Here is a 20651-nt window from a genome sequence, read left to right as displayed (position 1 = left end):
AGGACCCCAGACACCTAAACTTTAGATCACTGTGGAACTAAGAAGGAACCTCTGCCAATGAGAAAGTTGGAAGGAACTGAAGAGGAGAAGACTGCCTGCTTGCTGTTTTGCTCTGCTGCCAAGGAGAGGGGAAGGACTTTGCTGTGTCCCCTTCTTTTGATTCTGATCTCCAAGGGCCTGAGGAGAGCTGGCTCCCTGTTAAGAAGTCCCAGGACCAAATAGACTTCACCACCAGCTCCCCTGGAACTCTGCTGAGGGAGTTCTGACCTGCCTTGATGTGCTTGCCTAGTCTTGGGGCCTCAGGAGGTCGTTTTGCTGTGTTTGGGAGCTGGAAAGCAGAAGCGTGAACAAGAGTAACTGGTACCCATCGCATCATCCATTTGAGGGACGCATCATCCGGTTGCGAGTCGCAAGAGAGAGAGTGCGAGGAGAATTTCATCGTGGCGTCATCGCAGCACCCGGAGTCCCCGCATCGCCGAGTGCGTTGAGCATCGTCCCGGTGTGTGAAGATTCCTGACGCTGCGAGGGTCGTCGTAGAACCAGTTTGCGGGCCGCACCACTGCCGGTGCGCGAAAGTATCCAGTCGCTGCGTGTGTTGACGCAGAATCCCGTCCCGTGACGCATCGAGGGTTGCGGTGCCAGACGTCAGCACTGCGCCACGCATCGCGCCGCACCGAAGATCGTCGCATCGTACCTGTGCGTGAAGCTTCCCCCTAAGAAACCTACGCAACGAAAGCCAAAGTCATCGCATCCTCCCTCTACAGAACGGAGCCGATGCATCCACCTCTGCTGCGTGAAGCAGGGCTGCTGCAAAGCCTCCCCAAGGTCTCAGGAGTATCGCATCGCCTTTGCCATCTTCCTTGTTATAGCTTTTGGGAACCTTAACGCAACTACAGGTACTGTTGGGCACGAGAGTGTCGCATTTTGTGCATTGAGAGTCGCATTGTGCAGGATACATCCTGGAGTACTTTCTGCAAACTCTTGAACTATCTTTAAAGTAACCTTTTTAATTTTATGTTGGTTTTTCTGTAGTATTTGGTCTTGTGAAGTTTTTAGTAAAGATACCTTATTTTTCTAAAACTGGTGTGGAGTAAATCTGTGGTATTTTCACTGTGTTACTGTGAGTGTTGGTACAAATACTTTACACATTGCCTTTGATAGCCTAGACTGCTCAGGCCAAGCTACCTAGAGGGTGAGCAGGGGTTATTTTAACAGTGTATCCCCCTTTCCCTGACTAGAAGCAAGGGTCCCTACTTGTACAGTGGTACCTACCCTGCCAACTAGAGACCCCCAGATCTAACAGGCGCCGTCAGGATGTGCTATGCCCGTATGCGGACATTGTTCTCGAGATCTTCCACATGTGCCCGCAAGTCTATATGTTCCTGCTGGAGGGGTTGAGTTCCTTCTCCTGGTAATCTTCCCCATCTTTCAGGGCTGCAATGAGGTCCCCTCATGAGTCCTCATCCCTTCTGACTTCTTTGATATCCTGGGAGAGGTCTCTTTTGACCGCCTGGAGGTTGTCTCTCAAAGACGTGAATAGTGACTCCAGGAAAGAGCACGTCACAGGCTCCTCTACCATACTCTCAGCCTGTCACCGCAGGGAGTCTGATGGGGCAGGAGGGGCAGGAGGGTCATCAGGTGAGCCCTGAGTAGGCAGATGAGCATCTATTTGAGAGTGCGATCTTTCTTGGTTTGATTGGTTGCCGTTGTTGGCCGCAGTCCTTGTAGGTCCTTCCCAGCACCTCACACTGTGGGCCTGCACTGACCTACCACCTTCCAGAGAGCCTCCAACAGGAACCTTAGAAGGTAAAACGGGTCAAAAGCCCCAGGTAGGCCTCTCCTTAATGCATGCCTCACAGGAGGTGCCCGTCAGTCAGGCCCGTGTCCACTCTCAGCAAAAATGGACTCCCAGTGTATCTTCCAGCACCCAGGATTTCTCAGGAACAATCCTACAGCCTAGGTCTCAGGCGTGACTCCCACGCTTCCTGGTGTTCATAAGTCAGTTGTCGATCCCTGGTGCTTTCTGCTGTGGTAGCTAGGGAGGAGCCAGTACTGCATGCCAGCAAGCAACCCCTGCCACAGAATAAGAGTCAGCCCAGCCCCCAACCTGCAAGACAAGAGCCTCACCCCGGGTAGTCAACAACGTTGCCGCCAGCCCCAACTTTAGTCCTCACCTTCCCCTCTTGGTATTAGTCTAGCTTCAGCCGGCTGATAGCTCCTGGCAAGCCACTCTGCAGCCTGGGTGCCGGTGGGGCTGATCACCATGAACCCCTCTGCAAGCCTTGCAAGGACTGCTGGCCTCGCTCTCAGGCCCATTCGCCATCTGGCGTTCTGTATGCTGCCGGACATTGATTCCAGGTTAGCCGATCACTGTAGATCTTACTGCAGACCCGCTGGAACCACCTGACACATCTCCAGACTTGACCGCCTCTCGGAGCTCTGTGCTTGATTCTCTGTTCAACAACCAGAGCACCCCACCATGTAGTCTCAGGCCTCCGGTGTCCACGGATGCTGCCTTCACTTGCTGGACAGGTCAGTGCTATAGTGTTGGGCCTGTGGCAGGCTGGAGACAAGAGGAAAAGCGTTTTACCCTGCAGCCATCTTGGCCAAGCCCCATGTGGATGACTTTAGAGGTGATCTCGATTTGTCTCTGGTATTTACCTGTGTGACTATGTCTACACAGACGACCACTTTATCTGTGTCAGACTGTTTCTACGGATGTGTACTCTACCAGTACAGTGGGTTTGGGGATCATTCTTTATTTGAAGTTGCCTTTTCAGAGTTGTTTCAGTTGGGGGGGGGGGGGGGGGTGGTGTTAAGCCTTCTAAACTGCCCAGGAAGCAGGAAGACCATATTTGCTATCCCACTTGCGAAGTCTTGGTCTAAGTTTCAGGACCCCGTTTGGCATTGGTTTCAGTGGAAAGCCTGCTGCAATAAACACTTCATGGCCTTCCAAGTCCTAAGGACCATATTTACAAGCAGCTGTTAGTATATGACAGACCTGTTCATGACGGAGGAGGCGCCCAATTATTGGTCTAGGTCTAGATTCAAGGGTTGAAGTTGAAGTTCTTCACGGAATCCTGTGAGCTCTCAGCAAAGCAAGGGGATGCTCACAAGATATGCTCAGTAGCAGTGATATTAATATTAGTAGCAAGCTCTTCACATCATTATTAATTTCCATTTTTTCAAAAATTCCATAAAAATAAACTTTATTTCTTTGGGGCCTGTCTTCCAAATTCATTACTTTTAGTTTTAAATGCCAGATATCTGGACCCCAATATTCCAAAAGGGTGGTTTGTTCATCTAGAGTTTCCACTTTGGTATGAAAAGAGTTTAGGTCCATCCTTACCGACTTCTTTTCTGTCACAAGATCTGAAATTTTGACATCCATAGACCCCAGTTGTTACCCCACAGTGGAGATCTCTTTTAAAATAAGGTCCATAGAAGCAGTATCTTGTGAGACAGTAGTAGAAGTGCCCGAAGGTAGAGTGTTCCCTACTACTTGTGTAAACAACATCTTTCTATTAGGTTTGCCGCTGGCCATAGTGTTATACTTCCGTGTTAGAGAAGGCAAGAAACAAGTACAGACTAGTAACCAAATACGATATCCAGTCGCCTCAAAAAGCAGTTAGGTAGTAACACTGTCATCGCAAATACATATTTGGATGTTGATAGACCTTTGGGATTCTCAGAAATGATGGATGCATGTTTTCAAACTCGTGGTGCTGACAAACAGTGTATCAGAAATGTCACACAGCTTTCCCCTGACTATCTGGATTCACTCTACACTGTTTACTGATAGGAATTCTCACGTTTACTCAGTAGCGGCTCCTGGAGGGAGTGCTGCAGGGTGGGGGTGGGGGTAGTAAACTCCGGCTCACGGCCCTTCAGAGTAATTTAAATAAACAAATAAACTGAATTTAATTAAATGTGCTGAAACGCCAAATGGCGATGCAGAGCGCAAAATGAAATTCATTTTATTTATTTATATTACTCAGGTCGGCTGTGAGCCTGAGTTTACTACCCCCACCCTGCCCCTCCCCAGATCCGCCTCACCGCCCCGTAGCACTGTCTCCAGGAGCCGCTACTGCGTTTACTTAATTGTGTAGGAGAGTCTACGCTGTCAGCTGAAGAGAAATACCTCCGGGTTCAAAGTCCTCCTCTGCTTCTTGTGCTCCCTCTGAGAAGTATAACAGCAATTCAAAAACACACAGCAGCCTTTCCACTTCAATAAAGGGAATTTCACTTAACTCTTCAGAATCAGGCTCTGTTTCTTGACGGAATGAGTCATTTTTTTTCACAGACTTCTGACATTCTAAAAATGATGGCTGCATGTTTTCAAACAGGGGTTGCTGAGAAACAGTGTTTCAGAAATGCCCCAGAGCTTTCCCCTGTCTATCCAAGTTAACTCTACCCTCTGCCGATAGGAATTCTCACATTTAAGTACTTGCATAGCAAAGTTTAAGCTGTCAAAGGAGAAGAAATAAAGACCTCAGGGTTGAAAGTTCTCATATGCTTCCACTGCACTCCCTGAGAAGTACAGCAGCCTTTCCACTTCAAGAAAGGGAATTTCTTCTAACTCTTCAGGATCTAGCTATTTCATGACAGAATGAATAATTTTTTCACAGACTCTCTCAGCTGCAGAAATGGTGGTCTGATTTTCCCTTCACACACTCTGCTGACAGGAAAATTCCTGTCCTTCCCTTATGCCAGAGTGAAGAGTTCAACCAGAGTGTCACTTTTTTCTTGAGCAGCTGTTTTCTGACAGAATGAGTGACCAGGCTTCAGGACTTCTTTGATGAACTCAATTTAGCTGCAATTTCTCATGTCTGAAAGAACCTAAAGTTAGGTTGCTGTTATCTCATTCATGTTGCTTCATATTTGCCTCCATGGACGTGTGCCGACAGCTGCCTGGGAAATCCTTCTCCCCTTCAGTCTCTGAGCTCTATGTGGGGGCGGCCATATCAGTCGTTCAGCATATTAGGTTTTTGTTCTTATATCAAGTTTTAATCAGATTAATTAAGTGGGAAAACGTTTAAAGGTTGGTCAAAAATGCCTTAATATGCTTAGAACTTGGGACCTTATCACAGAGAGGCACACGCTTTTGTAGGCCCTAATCATGATTAGCTCTCTCAATACTTTTTATTTAGAGCTTTATTCAATTACATCAAGCCGGGGCAGAGCCAAATATGGCTTATCAAAGGGAGTTTATTTGCATATAACTTTGGCTCTGGTCATTGAATCAGCATGATATTTGACGGGCTGTTAGCAAGTTGAGCCCTGTGCTGGAATCTAAGGTTCCAGCAATATCAGATAAACAAGCCAAAGTAAAGGGAGAGGTTTTCAAACAGTTATTCACTTGCTGACATATTTGCTGCCCTATCACATACCAAAATAGTCTATTTCCAATTTTTTGTTGCCTTGCCGCAAACTGCCAGCCCCGAATGCGCACAGCCTTCAAACATGCCTAGCACTGGTTGGCTGTTCGTCTCTGCCTTGACCATGTTTATGTTTCTATTTTATGAGGTTTCCTGGACCATTTCTGGACCAACACTTTTACAATTAAGAGTCGAAATGGGAAACTTGGGCTTTTACTTTATTAATTCTGGACAGTCTGAGAATCTTGCTTCAATGGCTATTTGCAGACCAAGGGTCCAGACACCTTCTAACTTTTAACCATTTCAATCCCACTGACATTATTTTAATGTGAGTTTCTTGATATCCTCTGAAGAGATTTACACCACACCAACCAACAGCACTTCACTAAGTAAAACTTTGCTTTTATGCATTCTTTTCAGAGATTCTTTGTGCACTAGAGAAGAAAAGAAATTTGGGGACGTTAACATGGTAAATGCAGCCTTTTTGATTGCAGTGTTCCTGCTCTTTCATGTGGGTTTTTCAAATGATGGCTAAGTTATTAGAAAATATTCTCTTTTTTACACTCCCTTCAGTGCTCCCTCCTTGCCGAATCTGCAACTATTTTCAAATACTAATGGTGATCAAAACATGCTAAGCATCTGCCAAATTTTGAGGAAATGAATCAATCAGTGCTAAAGTAACATATTTACACTAAACCAAGGAAAGATATTTCCTTGAATAAAGTTTTACTTACATTCCACGTTTGGTGTAGTTCCATTCAGTTGTTTTTTGCTGTATCGAGGAGCAAAGACTCCTATGGTAGGTAAAATGGGGAATGTTACTTATGTCCACCCCTTGTTTTATTGGCCTCCTACTTGATGCATCTGGACACATTTGGCAATGAAGAAACCCAACTTCAATGTCCTCTTTTTTAGAAAGTACCTTGCAGATTCATTTAATGGTTATTTAATAAAAACTTTTCATAGGAAATTCCAACCTAATCAAAGCTACACTGATGCTACAGGTGCTCTTGTCACCTGAGTCATAAATAAATAAACAAATTAAATATATATGTATGCATGATCTCGCTTTAAGTCTTATGTCCCTTTGCACCCTTTGCGTTCCTCCAGTTCAAATGTAGTATGCATTGCATGGATCGTCCTGCTCCTTCCTGACCAGGGTGCACTGGATTACATTTCCAGTTGAACTTCAACACACCACATTAGAAGCTGTTTTCTGGAAGTATCTCAAAACATGTAAGGCTTTTACTCTTTGATCCCACTTCTGCTGTCTTCTCAGTGCCACATCTACTCTCACATCTGTCCTCGTATGAGCACGAGGACACCCTTTTTGGCTGCTGCACTTTACAAACTCTCATTCATTCATTCGTCTGACCCCAATCACCCAAAATGTAGCCACTTTTTCTTTGTCTGTTCTCTGAAACTTATTACCTGCATTTCTCTTACTGCCGGCCACCTAATTTCTCTTGCATAATTCTGCATCTGTTCACTCATTCATTCATCCTCTTAGTCAATTATCCAACAGCTCGCCCATCCAACAGTTGACTCATTCGCACATTTATCTTTTCATCCACCACAACCACCACCGACATACACACCTGACAATTGATAAACAACCATGCTCACAGAAAATGGCGAGACCTTTTGGCTGTACCAGTGCTTGTTTTTATTATTTGTTAATTCCAGACATTTCTTTCACTAGAGTGTTTTGTTTCTAGCCCCCATTATTATTTTATATTTACTTGGTCATGTTATGTTGGTTTGTTTCTGTATATTTTTGTGAGTTTTGAATCAAAAACATTTAGTGGTGATTTAGGATGATTGTATAATTTCATAATTTGTGATTAAGTGGAAAGATCCTTTTCTCAGGTGTTGTACATTCTGTTTATCTCTGCAGGCTGCATTGTCTGTTAAAAATGGAAGAACACAACAACACCTCAGTGACCGATTTCATCCTCTTAGGACTCACTGATGACCCACTTCTTCAGCTGCCACTCTTCATGGTGTTTCTTCTGGTGTATTGCATCAGCATGGTGGGCAATGCTGGCATCATCTTATTGACCAAGATCTCGCCTCGCCTTCACACACCAATGTACTTTCTGCTCAGAAATCTGTCCTTTCTGGACCTTTGCTATACTTCATGTGTCACACCTAACATGCTTGCAAACGTTCTATCAGACAGGAAAGCAATTTCCTTCCTTGGATGTGCATTGCAGATGTTCCTGCTTGTAGGCTTTGGAAGTGCAGAAACACTGCTGTTAGCAGTAATGTCTTATGACCGCTACACAGCCATCTGCAAACCTCTGCTTTACCATAACATCATGACAGAGAGAAATTACATGTCTCTTACGGTCGGATCTTATCTTATAGGGTTGCTAAACTCTCTGGTCCTCACCTGTTTAACTTTCACTTTACACTTTTGTGGTTCAAACAATATTAACCATTTTTTCTGTGATGGCCCACCATTGTTTACAATATCCTGCTCCAACACATTCTTCAATGAGGTATTGGGTGCTATTTTGGGTGGAATTGTCCTGGTTGGATCCCTCCTTGTAATATTCATAACGTACATGCATATTGTTGTTGCCCTCTTCAGGATCCCATCTACAAAGGGGCGACACAGAGGCTTCTCCACTTGTTCCTCTCACTTTCTGGTTGTCACTTTGTATTATGGGTCAATAATGTTTACATACCTCCGTCCTAAATCCAGTTACTCTCTGGAACATGATAAAGTGGTAGCTGTGTTCTACTCAATCATAATTCCATTGCTCAACCCTTTGATTTACAGCCTGAGAAACCAGGAAGTGAAATTGGCACTGAGGGAAGTGATAACACAATCATGTGTGCAGATATGATTAATGACCTTGGGATACAATGCAAAAATTCCAATAGGGGACACTGTTTCCTTTCAGTACAACGTATTGCAGAGTTGGGGGTTCTGCTCGCATCTGCAGTGTTAAGAATGATTAATAATTTCCAGGGTCCTCAAAAGATTAAAGTTAAAGTATACATTTGGTGGATTCTGCAGCTAATCCTCGAGACTCCACTGGAGTCTCCAGAGTGGGGGAATATAGGGGTAAGGGTGAGAGAAACACCAGTGATGTCTTTAGTTGTTTAGTTCCAGCTTCACTGGTACTGGGAATTCTTCAGACACAAATATACTTGCATATATTCTGTAAATTGTGCTTATAAAAGGAAATTGTGCCATAGGACCACCACTTTCTACGATGTTCTAGTGATGCAGTACCATGCACCATATTTATAAATTGGCAATAAACTACTTTGCGTGGCTTACCTATGCTTTGTTTATATGGTACCCTTTCACACAGTTTTCTACGTGAAAGGGGCATGACATAGGCGTTACTGTGGGTAATCCACCACAAAACCTATTGCTTTTTTATGCTGCCCCAGATTAACAACGTAATGCAAAAGCAGGTGTTAGATTGGCAAACGAGGAGAAATACCTTTATTTAAACATCGTTAAAGGCATTTTGCTTTTTTTACCTGGGAGTAAGCAGAGAAATTTCAGTAATATCGCGTTACCGAAAATTATGCAATTTTGCCAGCACTCGTAATTTGAAATCATTTGGGGAACACATTTCTGGCGTGTGATGTTTCAGTCCTCCTGCATTTAGCACTAAATGGGTCCAGTTTGGATGCAAGGGTGCATTTTGTGCTATGGAAAATAGTACTAATCAAATGGCTACGAACCTAGCATAATTTCATGTAATCTTACCTAATTCTGCTGCTATTTAATGTAATTACACTACAGCAAATAATACAGCTTACGCTCACACCTAAAATAGACATAGGAGATAGTTAATGCAAGGTACCATCACCTCCACACAAATCCTTACTTCGGTCGAGTACTTGCTAGGTTCTCAGTAAGGAGTTGGCAGTAACCGACCAAGAGTTCTAGTAATCTTCCAGCTCCCCAGAGATGCTGAAGACTGAGAAGAGGATTAAGTGCTGTGCTGCTGCTATGAAACCAACGAGATGTTATATGAAGAGGTACCTGTTGAAAATGTAAACTAGGAATGGTCAGAGCACACTAGGGTCTGCTTGACAACAGATGCAGGAGTGAAGAAGTCAAACAATGTAGACAACTTCAGAGGGGATGAAACAAGCAAGAGAAGAGGGCAAACAATAAAGGTACAGACATGGAGCAAACACTGGAAGAGACTATGAATCAGAGACTCAAACAACTAAGGGGTATATTTATAAAGGAATGGCAGAGCACAGAGCTGAGAGAAATTTCACTGTGTTGCACTTCACTATTTGCAAAAAGGAAGGATGCACCATATTTTCAACAATACTGCTCATCCCTGTGTTTTCCCTTGCCCTGGCACTAAAAATAGCTGCTTAGCTCAAACACAGACCCCTATGCGCCATAGTGCAAGGGTCTCTTCGTTGCACGGAATGATTGCTTATGTGCAGGAAGTTAATCCTTCCTGCAAATAAAATATCATTAATTGTGATTTGTTACTTCTATGTGAGCTGCATTCTGAAGCACACATAGAAATAAAAATTTTTCATAATTTAATAATTGTTTATGTGAAGGAAGGGACACCTTCCTGTGGAGAAAACAATCATTAATGGGGATTTCCTCTTTCTGTGTTTGCTGCAGTATGCATCATACAGAGAACAAGCAAAAACGAGGCAAAACAAATGCCTGCTATTGATTGATCCTTGTAAATCTGGTGCAGAACTGAAATGCAGAACCCTAAATAAATACCTTGTTTCAAGAAGTTGCTTATAAACCATCAAGATCGTATTGTTCTTCACAACTTGGCTCTCGTCTTTGTTCAAAGAATATCCTGAGATCTCCCCAAATTTGGCAGCCCCTGTTTTGATTATTTTCAGAGCCGTTTACTCCTGGTGGTCACTAAGGCCATATCTTCCACATATGCTATGATTTTATTATCATATCCTTGTACCACCACTTTCGGAATTGCTGCGGTTTGCTTTAATTTGCACATAAAAGGATCGATATATAACGCAAACAGAAGAGGAGAGCAGGGACACCCTTGTTGTGTCCCCTGTGTAATCTCAACATTTTTTGTTAGAGCACCTGAAACAAAAATACTGGCTCCCATTTTATAATATAGGGCTTTTACAGCCTGTTAAAACCAAGGTGCAATACCCATTGTCGGCATTGTCTGCCAGAGAAAGTACCTGGAGACCCTATCAAAAGCCTTTTCTGCATCAAGTAAGACTAAGGCCATAGAGTCCCCTGACACCAGCACTGCATCAAACAGTGGGACCACTCTCCTAATATGATCTGTCTTTTCCTCCCTGCTATAAACCCATATTGTCGGCTAAACACTATCTTTGGCATCACCTGTGCTAGCCATGCTGCCAGCACCTTATAGTCAATTTTTGCATCCCCATTCATCGGAGTTATTTGGCGATATGAGCCATGTTCAACAGCAGGTTTATTCAGTTTTTTTAAAACAACGATTTTAGCCATAGACCTTGAATATTTGGGGGGGGGAGGGCTTCACTATAAATTAGATCAATTAACTCTGTCAAATGTTCTTTCTTTGGGGCGCAAACATTTTATAAAATTCAACAGCGATCAAATCGATCTCAGCAGCCTTACCAGAGGGAAAACGAGCCAATGCAGAGCTGATCTCATAAAAGTGTACTGCCCTTTCCAAGGACTCTGTTTCTTCTATGTTTAATTTATTTAAAGGCACTCCTATCAAAAAGAGCAGCATTAGTTGTTATATTTTTGGTGTATAGAAGCTGATAATACACCATTGAGGTATTCCTCATCTTGCTGGGCTCAGAAAAGTGGGGGCTGGAATGTCTCTTATTTAATTTGGTACTCCTTTCTGTCTGGCTCTTACAACTTGATGATGCCCTGCTTGCTAACTACGCTCATGCATTTCTTCCCTCCGGACTGTAAGCTTTTCTGCTGCCCTATTTCTAAAGATCCTATTAAGGGCAGCCCTAGCTGAAATTAGCCCTAATTGAGCCTCCCCGATTTCTCCCCCCTGTTAGACCACTTTGATCAAATTCACCTCAGCTGCAGCTAGAATATCTTGTTTGCCTTGAATATGTTGTTTTTATTCCTTCCCCCTCCTCAATGAGAACCTCCAGTGAGGTTCTGTGAGGATTGTAATGGCACTTTTTGGGTGTGTTCGAATATGGACGAGATTGGTATCTACGAACCGCAAATGACGAGTTTAGTGGGTGTACGCGGTTTCGCTACGCTACTATGTACGGTTCGTCTCCTTCCTGGGTATGTCCATCTGAACCCTTGGGTTCCATTTTAGATACGGCATCCATTTTGTTTCTTGCCCTCAAGTAGCCAGCGAACGGACACTGTCCGCTTCGTGACCCTGGGATTCCCAGCTTTCGTGGAGGACACGTGTTCCTTTGAAGGTGTTTTTATGATGAGAGGGATGACACGGCAAAGGCAGATGGCTCTGCTCGAGGCTCATCTTGCCGTGCTAGTCTATTGTTTCAGTCATGCATGCATTAGGCACGAGTCCTTTGATCCTGAAATTGAGTTTCCGATATTGCCCTTTACACTCTTTTCTAATCTGTTGTGCATCCTTGTTTTTCCTTTGCATCTGTTTCTGTCCCTTCTCCTAATTCATTACAGTCAGAATGGAATGTGCTTAATGTGGGGATAATGTGCTTTTACAGTTGGGAACCGGCAACGTTGCTTTAATTATGTTCTGGGCTTCTGAAACATGAATGCGACCCTTTTGAAGTTTACTGTGGGAACTGAGTTGTAACCTTTTGTTCGTCATGTTGTGCAATGACGAAAATGTGTATAAAAGGAGCGATCCACTTGTGCAATTTGAAGCAGTCTCTCAGAACCTACACGTTGTGTACTTCTTGCGATTTCTGTATCCCTGCAGTAAATAAACGCTGATCTTTGACGTCGCAGGAGGTGTCCCGTGTCTCTGTGTTTTGTACGCCGGAACAGGTAACCCACGAAGGTTTCAGGTGTTGTCCCCTGACACCGCTGGGCCTTAGAATAGCCCAGTCCTTGAGTTGGCGCCCAACGTAGGGCGACATCAGCGGTACCGGTCCAAAGCCCGACGATCGTGAGGAACTTCGTGTGAAATCTCTGAGGGAAGGTGCACCCAGCTTCATCGATCCAGTTGTCGAAATAAGTGGCCCGAAGACTTTTCCCGCGAAGATTCCCGCCTCCTGACGGCTGCGACGGACTGATGCCCTGACTGTCGACCTGTTTTGGAGCCGGCGTAGTCCTTTCTACGGCGAGACGATAGACGGGCCTTCCTGGTGACGCCATTGCTCTTTCAGTTAAGTATTTGTGGGTCGCTAACCTTGGTTGTTTGCATGGTTCCATTGCATTTGTGGTTCTTAGTTGTTGGTTATTAGTTGTTTATTTGACGATTGCAATTGCCAAAAACCGAGGGTCTTGCATTTTTTGCGAGGACATCGTAATTCGATAGCCCTTGAAGTTTTTAAACTCGGTTAGTGTGCACGATGCCTGGCCGTAGTACTTTGTTTGGTTTCCTTAAATGTTGCAGCACGGATTCCCGACTGGAGGATTCATGTCCGATACCTCCAGTTGGAACTCCAATTTATGAGCGCTATAGTCGCCACGGGGTAGGTCCTATTGTATACAATGAATATTGGATTCGTTACACTAAAAATGATGGTGTTCTTAGTTGGCCATCACATGGTAGGTTCGAAACTGCAATATTAGATAATCTTGAAGCTAAATTGTTTAAAAAGAAGGTTAGGCCGGCCATGTTTGATTCCTTTCGGTTATGGCGTAAAGAGGCCAAGCAGAAAGAAATCAAACAGATTAAGAAAAATAAGAGAGAAGGTGTTATTACGGTGATGCGAAATGCAGAACAGTATCAGCGAGACAAAGACGAGAAGGAGCAGGAAGTTTGTGCTAGACTTCATCATATGGCGGTGGATAAATGTTATCCGGTTTTACCGTCTAGTCCTGATAAGGCGGGAGAAGAAGCGGTAGAAGATCCCATATTGTCTTATCTATTGAAATCACCACCTCCCTATGCACCAGATACTAAGGGTGGGCGTAGTTCGCGAAGTAGCACTTCGCGAAGCTACGCAAAGTGAAGTTCGCACTACGCGAGCTACGCGTAGCACTTCGCGAACTGCGTAGTAACATGTTCGCACTGTGCAAGATGTTGTTTTCAATGATTGCACAGTGCGAACAAGCAACCGGCACTGTGCAATCATTGAAAATGGCATCTTGCACAGTGCGAGCTGTAGTTTTCTGCTGCTCGAGTAGATTTTTACTCGAGCGGCAGCTTTCTCAACGTGAACTGGTAGTTTCTCATCGCTGGCGGTCGCGAGCATACGCGACCCCTCGCAATGAGAAACCTGACCTCCTCGCGTTGGGAATCTCGCCGGGAGGTTTATTTTCCATGCTCGCGATCGCGAACAAGGAAAAAGTCTCGCCGGGATGTCATTTTGCTTGCTCGCGGTCGCCAACTTGACGTTGAGGACCGCGAGCAAGCAAAAAATGACCGCAGCACTACGCAACACTACGCTACGCGTGTTCGCACTGTGCTACGTGCAGTTCGCGTAGTGCGAAGTAGCGCGAACTTCGCAAACTACGCGAGCGTAGCGTTGTGCTTCGCCCAGGCCTACCAGATACTGTGGGTCCTGTGATTCCTCCTGTTCCCCAACCTGTTGTTCTGGCGGCTGCTGGTCAGCCTGTCGTTCCTCCTGTTCTTCCGAATCCCCTTGTGCCACAAATTGTTCATCCTCCTTTACCCGCTCTTTTTCCTACTGCTCCTTTGCCAGTATTTCATCAGCCCAATCTTGCTACTACTCCCGTTATCTCGACTACCGCCACGGCTTCTACGTTTACTCCTAATGTCGTTGCTCCTGTGCTTCCTTCTTCTTCTCCTTCTGTTCGTAGTCGTATATTTAATGCTGTCGCTAATCTCTATTCTCCACTTTTCGGACCAATACTCGGGTCTGATCTTTCTGATGTCGCTCAGAGGCGCAGTCAAATTCCTGATGGTAGGGAACGTGAGTCGTTAGTGAATGAATGGATTAGGCATCCTGCGAAGTACACTTCGCGTATAGTTTTTGAGACATTTTCCCAGTTCAATGAGCCCACACAAAGATTCGTGTTCGAGGAAATGTGTAAATCCTTGAGAGAAGAGTGGGATAATGAGGAGGTAGACAATGTACCGCCCGAGATCACTGACCTTCAGAATCAGTTTTCGACTGGTATGATTGTGGGTGGTAATGTCCGCCGTGCTTTAGAGCGTCTGCTATCTTTTCGATCTACAGTACAACCTCGAGCATTGTTTAAGGACGAAACTGAGGAGCGGACGGCGCACCTTGGTCAGTTTCCTATGCGGGAAGTTCCCCCAGTATGGATGCCAGGTGATCCTGCTGCTAATCCTATTGTTCTACCACACTTTCAGAGAGTTTGGATACACCTCCCGTGGAAGCGATCGGAAGTTTTGCAGGTGAAGCAAACTTTGCCTGACCCCCGCAAGAATCCTGCAGGTTATTATAAGGAGTTGTCCCAATTAGTGGATGCTACTGTCATGAACCTTGCCGATATCGACATGCTGTTTGGTAACGTAGTGCCTCAACCGATTTGGGCGAAGATCCGTCAAGAGAATCACGCAGCTGAGTTAGGTGGTGATTGGGCTGCTCTTGCGGCGGCTGACGCCCAGCAAGTTGGTGGGGCTAAACCTGAACAGATCATTGAGAATCTGCCCCAGAGGATAATTACACTTATGAAGACACTTATGCCAGCAATACGCGTTAATTGGGACAAATTGTGTGCGTGCAAACAAAAGAAGGGCGAGAGTGTCTCCGATTTCTTTACGAGATTTGAGGAGGCATTTATCGATCATAGTGGTCAGGATATGAGCTCTGAGGGAGGTCAGCGATTGTTCGTTGATAAATTTGTATCGAATTTGTTGCCTGAACTAAGCAACAAGTTGAAGAATTCTGAAAGTTCGTGGGCCGTTTCTACTACTGCTCAGATATTAGCCACGGCCCAGTACTACGAAAATAGAGAGAAAGAAGAAAGCGAACGCGCAGATAAGAAAACGAAGGATCTTAAAACTAAGGTCTTATTGCAGCAAGCGTATCCTCCGCGCTCGAATCAAAATGACTCGCAACAGCCAAATCGATTCCAATCGCAGTTTTCTAGATCGCAGTCGCGTACTGACTCCTCTACACCTCGCTCTATGTTGGGGTATAATCAATGCGCATATTGTAGGGGTGAGTGCCATTTGAAGTTTGCTTGTCCAGTTTTGCGAGACCGAAACAATGGTGTTTCGGCTCGGGGAGGTCGTAGTGGTCCTCAACAAGCGTCACGTGGTAGAGGTCGTGGTGTTACTCAGAATCAGACTGAGCGTTTTGCCACTTCATCAGACTCGCAAAATTGCTTTGATCGGCGCGATCCGTCGTCTGGTAGATCTGCACAGTATCATATGGACGACTATTATGTCGAGCATGATGTTGATGCTGATGGTAATTACTAGGACAGCCGTAGACAAAGAAAGGGAGTAGTATCAGTTCCGGTTGATCAGAGAGGGCCTTATGTCGCAGTTGCCACATTGGGCGTAGTTGAGCCTTTTCTGTTGGACACTGGTGCAGCGAAAAGTTCCATTATGCATTCTAAACTCCCTGGCGCGCCTTTGTCTGGCTTAACGAATGTTTCCGTTGGATTCTCTGGCGCCCCCGTTGGCAACCCAGTTTCTAGCCCTTTGCCCCTTACAATTGGGTCTCGTGAGTTAGAAGCTCCTTTGATTTTGACTACTGGTTGTGGTGAGAATCTTTTGGGCCTGGATTTGTTGAAGCGGTTATATGCGACTTTGTACTGTTCTCCCGCGGGAGTGGAGCTTACGTTGGGTCAGAGAGTGATCTCTCCTATGTATTTGTCGACTGATAAGCTCCCACCGGAATTGAGTTCTCTTCCTGAGTCTTTGTGGGCGACAGGTCCCAATGACGTAGGCCTGTTGGATATCCCACCTTATGTTGTTCAATTGAAATCAAATGTGCGATTGCCGCGCATTCCCCAGTATCGTATCTCTCTTGAAGGAGAACGAGCACTATTAGCGATCATTTACGATTTGATCGATAAAGATGTCATTGAAGAAACTCGGGGTAACGTGTGTAATAGTCCTGTGTTACCTATTTTGAAACGAACTGATCCATCCAAGCCTCCTGTGTATCGTTTTGTTATTGATTTAAGGGAGGTAAATAAAATTGTTATTCCACAGTTTCCCGTGGTGCCTGACATTACGGCTTTGCTGACTCTGATTCCAGCTTCTGCATCATGGTTCTCGGTAATTGATCTGAAGAATGCTTTCTTTAGCATTCCAATTGCTGAGGAAAGCAGAGATCTATTCGGTTTCTCATTAGGTGGCCGCAGCTTCAGGTTCAAACGCGCACCTCAGGGCTACTGTGAGAGTCCATCGATTTACAGCCAAGCTCTCAAGAGTCAACTTAATGCGTTTGTGTTACCGGTTGGTGCGGCCTTGATTCAGTACGTTGATGATCTGTTGGTAGCTGCTGACACTGAACAGATTTGTAGAGCTGCTACAGTATCACTGTTACAGCATCTATGTGACTTACATCACAAAGTGTCACCTTCTAAACTACAATATTGTTGTCAAGAAGTAACCTATCTAGGTCACTTATTGTCAAAGGCGGGAAGAAGGTTGACCCCTGAAAGAATCGCAGCAATTGCTCGAATGACTGTGCCAATAACTCAGAGAGATGTGCGTGCCTTTCTTGGTATCACGTCATACTGCAGGCAGTGGATTCCGAACTTTTCACTGTTAGCGAAGCCATTGATAGCTCTCACGTGCAAGGATGTTTCGACTCCTTTGCCATGGACGGAAGAATGTCGGAAAAGTTTTTCTGAACTACGTGATGCGCTGTGTTCGTCTCCTGTGTTAGGTACTCCTGATTACAGTAAGCCATTTACACTATACGTCCACGAGAGAGAAGGTTGTGCGTTGAGTGTTTTGACGCAGTAATTTGGTGGTAAGCAGCGTCCGTGTGCATATTTTTCCGCGACTTTAGACCCGGTAGCTAGAGCGTTGCCAAGTTGCTTGAGAGCGACAGCGGCAGCTGCGGTGTCTATTCGACAATCTGCAGGTCTGGTTATGGATAATATGCTCATAGTGATGGTTCCGCATGCAGTTGACACTCTCCTGAATCGGACAAAAACTCAACATCTGACGAGTGCAAGGTTGTCCGGGTATGAGTTGACACTTTTGGCAAGTCATATACAGATCAAACGTTGTAATGTGCTGAAGCCGGCGACATTGTTGCCGACTAATATGGAATCAGATGATGTACCACCACATGATTGTTATTTACGAACTGAGGAAGAAACGAAGGGTCGGGTGGACCTGAAAAACACTCCATTGACAGACCCCGATGGCACTTTGTATGTTGATGGTTCTTGTTTTAAGTTGCCGAATGGTGATGTGACGACTGCGTATGCTGTAGTGACGTTGAGCACGGTTGTGGAAACTGCAAGATTGAGTCAGAATTCAGCGCAAGCGGCAGAATTGATTGCGTTGACAAGAGCGTGTGTTTTATCGAAGGGAAAGCGAGTGAATGTGTTTACCGACAGCCAGTATGCGTTTGGTGTTGCACATAGTTTTGGTCGATTGTGGAGAGAAAGAGGATTTATGACATCGCATGATACGAAGATCCAACACGGACAGCTCGTGGACGATCTTTTGGATGCACTTACATTGCCTAAACAAGTGGCGATCATTAAATGTAGTGCGCATCGAAAGGTTACGGATGACGTTGGTCGTGGTAATGCATTTGCGGATGAGATTGCTAAAGAAACGGCTAAGAATCTTGTAACCCGAATGTATGTTACGAGTTCAGTGAGGTGGCCGACGGAGACTGGTGTGTGTGAAGACACTGTTGAGAGCGTGAAAGCAATTCAGAATGAGGCCACTGAAACTGAGAAGATCAAGTGGAAAGAAAGCACGGGAAAGTTAGACGCGCATGGATGTTGGGTTGACTTGTCAGAATATCAGAGGTGGATGTTACCGGATGCATATGTGCTAGCTGTTGTGACTATGGCTCACGGTTTGTCACACATCAGTGCGAAAGGTATATGTAAGTTATTGTCCCCTGTATGGAAGAACGATGGTATTGCTAAATGTGCTGAGAGGGTGGTTAAGAGTTGTATGGTGTGTTTGATGCATAATCCTGGCAAGGGCACCCCCACTCCACCCGGTCATTTTGCTCCTCCTGCCTGTCCCTTTGAGGTTATCCAACTGGACTTCATCCATATGGAGAGATGCAATAATCTGAAGTACGTTTTGGTTGTGGTTTGTGCGTTCTCCAGATGGATCGAGGCCTATCCTCTTAAGGATAATACTGCCCTGTCCACAGCGAAAGCCCTACTGAAGGAATACTTTCCTCGGTATGGAATGCCGCGGATTGTGTGGTCAGATAACGGAAGCGAGTTTGTGGGAAGCGTGATGCAGAGTGTGTGTAAGGGCCTTGGAATTCGACAGAAATTCCATAGCGCCAATCATCCCCAGGCAGCGGGTTTGGTTGAAGGGTACGATGGTACTCTGAAGCTGAAACTTGCGAAGATACAGGCTACGACTGGTTTGTCATGGCCTGATGCCTTGCCTCTGGCTCTCTTATCAACCAGAGCGACTGTGCACTCTCGAGTAGGGCTCAGCCCATATGAGATTGTGTTCGGCCGCCCTGCGAACATTTGGGGAGTCCCGAGGCCTAAGGCCTTTGACAGTCTCGAGTATCCAATGCTAATTGATTATCTTCATGATCTGACTGCTAAACTGAGGTTAATTCATCAACAGGTCTTTGAAGCTTTACCGGCACAGACAGAGGGTCCTGGACATCGGATTCAACCGGGTGATTGGGTTGTTACCCGCAATTTTGGCAGAAAACGTAACTTGGAGCCGAGATTTGTGGGTCCCTTCCAAGTGCTGTTGGCTACAAGGACTGCAGTTCGGTTGGAAGGCAGAAAGAACTGGGTGCACGCCACCCATACCAAGAAGGTTCCGATCCCTTTACCAGCAGACAGTTGGGTGAGAACTGGTATTGCGGCAATGGAAACCGAGACCCCTCTATGCTTTGTGCCGTTTAGTGATGCTCAACCTGTAAGAGACAATTCATTGCAGCCAGACACATCTGTTGAGCCGTCAGTTTTGGAGAACTCAAGGTCTGCATTGTCATCTGATCGACTGAACACTGCTTCACCAGTTGAACAATTATTTGAAGAGCAGACTCGACCTGGAAGAAATCGATATTTTCTTCGCCCACGTGACAAAGACTAATAAAAAAATGTTCTTATATTTTCGTTTACTGTTGCCACGAGCATTAAGAACAATTACATCCTTTTCTGATATTTGAGTTCCTTTTTATGTGTGCTCTTTACAGCTAAGAGATTTTTATTAAGTTGAGTGTTTGTTTAAGAGAACCTGTCATCCGGGTTAACCGTAGGGCCGTGCGGGTACTCCTTTCTGTTTAGCAGGACATACCATGGATAGGGGTATTCCATATTTGGTTCTTCCTTATAGCTCCCAAGAGTCAGCTCGAGCATTCCAAACTATGTTCCGTAGTGCACTAGATTCCTACCCCAGTCGAGAGCCACGCTCTGCAAACTTCGGTCCTGGTCCGTACCACAAGCCTTTGGCGATAGCGATTGCTGATTTAGATAGAGATATTTTTGATGCATCGCTTATTCCAGATGAAGAGGTGCAAGCCTATAAAGATCTGAGTGAGGCTGAGTATAGTATGTCAGTGGGTGATAGACAGCTTAAGAGCTCGTCTCCAATATGGATCGTACCCCACCTCGGTAACTTCTGCTTGAAAGGTCTTGGTCGAAATCCGAGAGCACAACTTGGGAAGAGTGCTTGTACTGATACGTATGTTCTACCGATGCTCTCTTCCCCTGTTTTCTTGACTGCCAAGGGTACCTATTTCGTATGTTATGAACGTGCATATACCTGGTTGCCCCGTGACTTTTCGGGTACCTGTAATATTGCGAATCTTTTGCCACCAACTTTTACAGTTGCCTCAGACTATCACAAGACTAGAGTTGTGAGAGGCGTTATTAGTGAAGAGGACACTGCCGGTCAAGAAGCAGGAGACTTCTTTAAGGGTTTCTTGCCGTTTTGGGGACCTATGATTAATAGTAGGAACCTGAGACAGTTGACCCATGTGGTAGAGTCAACTGCTAACATAACTGCGAGTCCTCTTGGTAATTTAACAGCAGAACTTCAGGCGGATAGACTTATGACGTTGCAGAACCGTATGGTT

The 20651-nt window shown here is 45.2% G+C and overlaps 1 protein-coding gene across 1 annotated transcript; it reads left to right on the top strand.

Moving 5' to 3' along the window:
• The first annotated feature begins 7294 nt into the window (after positions 1-7294).
• On the top strand, positions 7295-8233 carry LOC146853912 (olfactory receptor 5F1-like). The gene has a single exon (XM_085650448.1). It carries the CDS (start codon positions 7295-7297, stop codon positions 8231-8233), a length of 939 nt encoding a protein of 312 aa, XP_085506574.1.
• Positions 8234-20651: the final 12418 nt, after the last annotated feature.

The sequence above is a fragment of the Triturus cristatus genome, chromosome 4_1 (genome assembly GCF_964204655.1).
Source record: "Triturus cristatus chromosome 4_1, aTriCri1.1, whole genome shotgun sequence".
In the NCBI taxonomy this organism is placed as follows: Eukaryota; Metazoa; Chordata; class Amphibia; order Caudata; family Salamandridae; genus Triturus; species Triturus cristatus.
The sequence above is the reverse complement of the archived record's forward strand: the minus strand, read 5'-3'. Positions and strand labels throughout refer to the sequence as shown.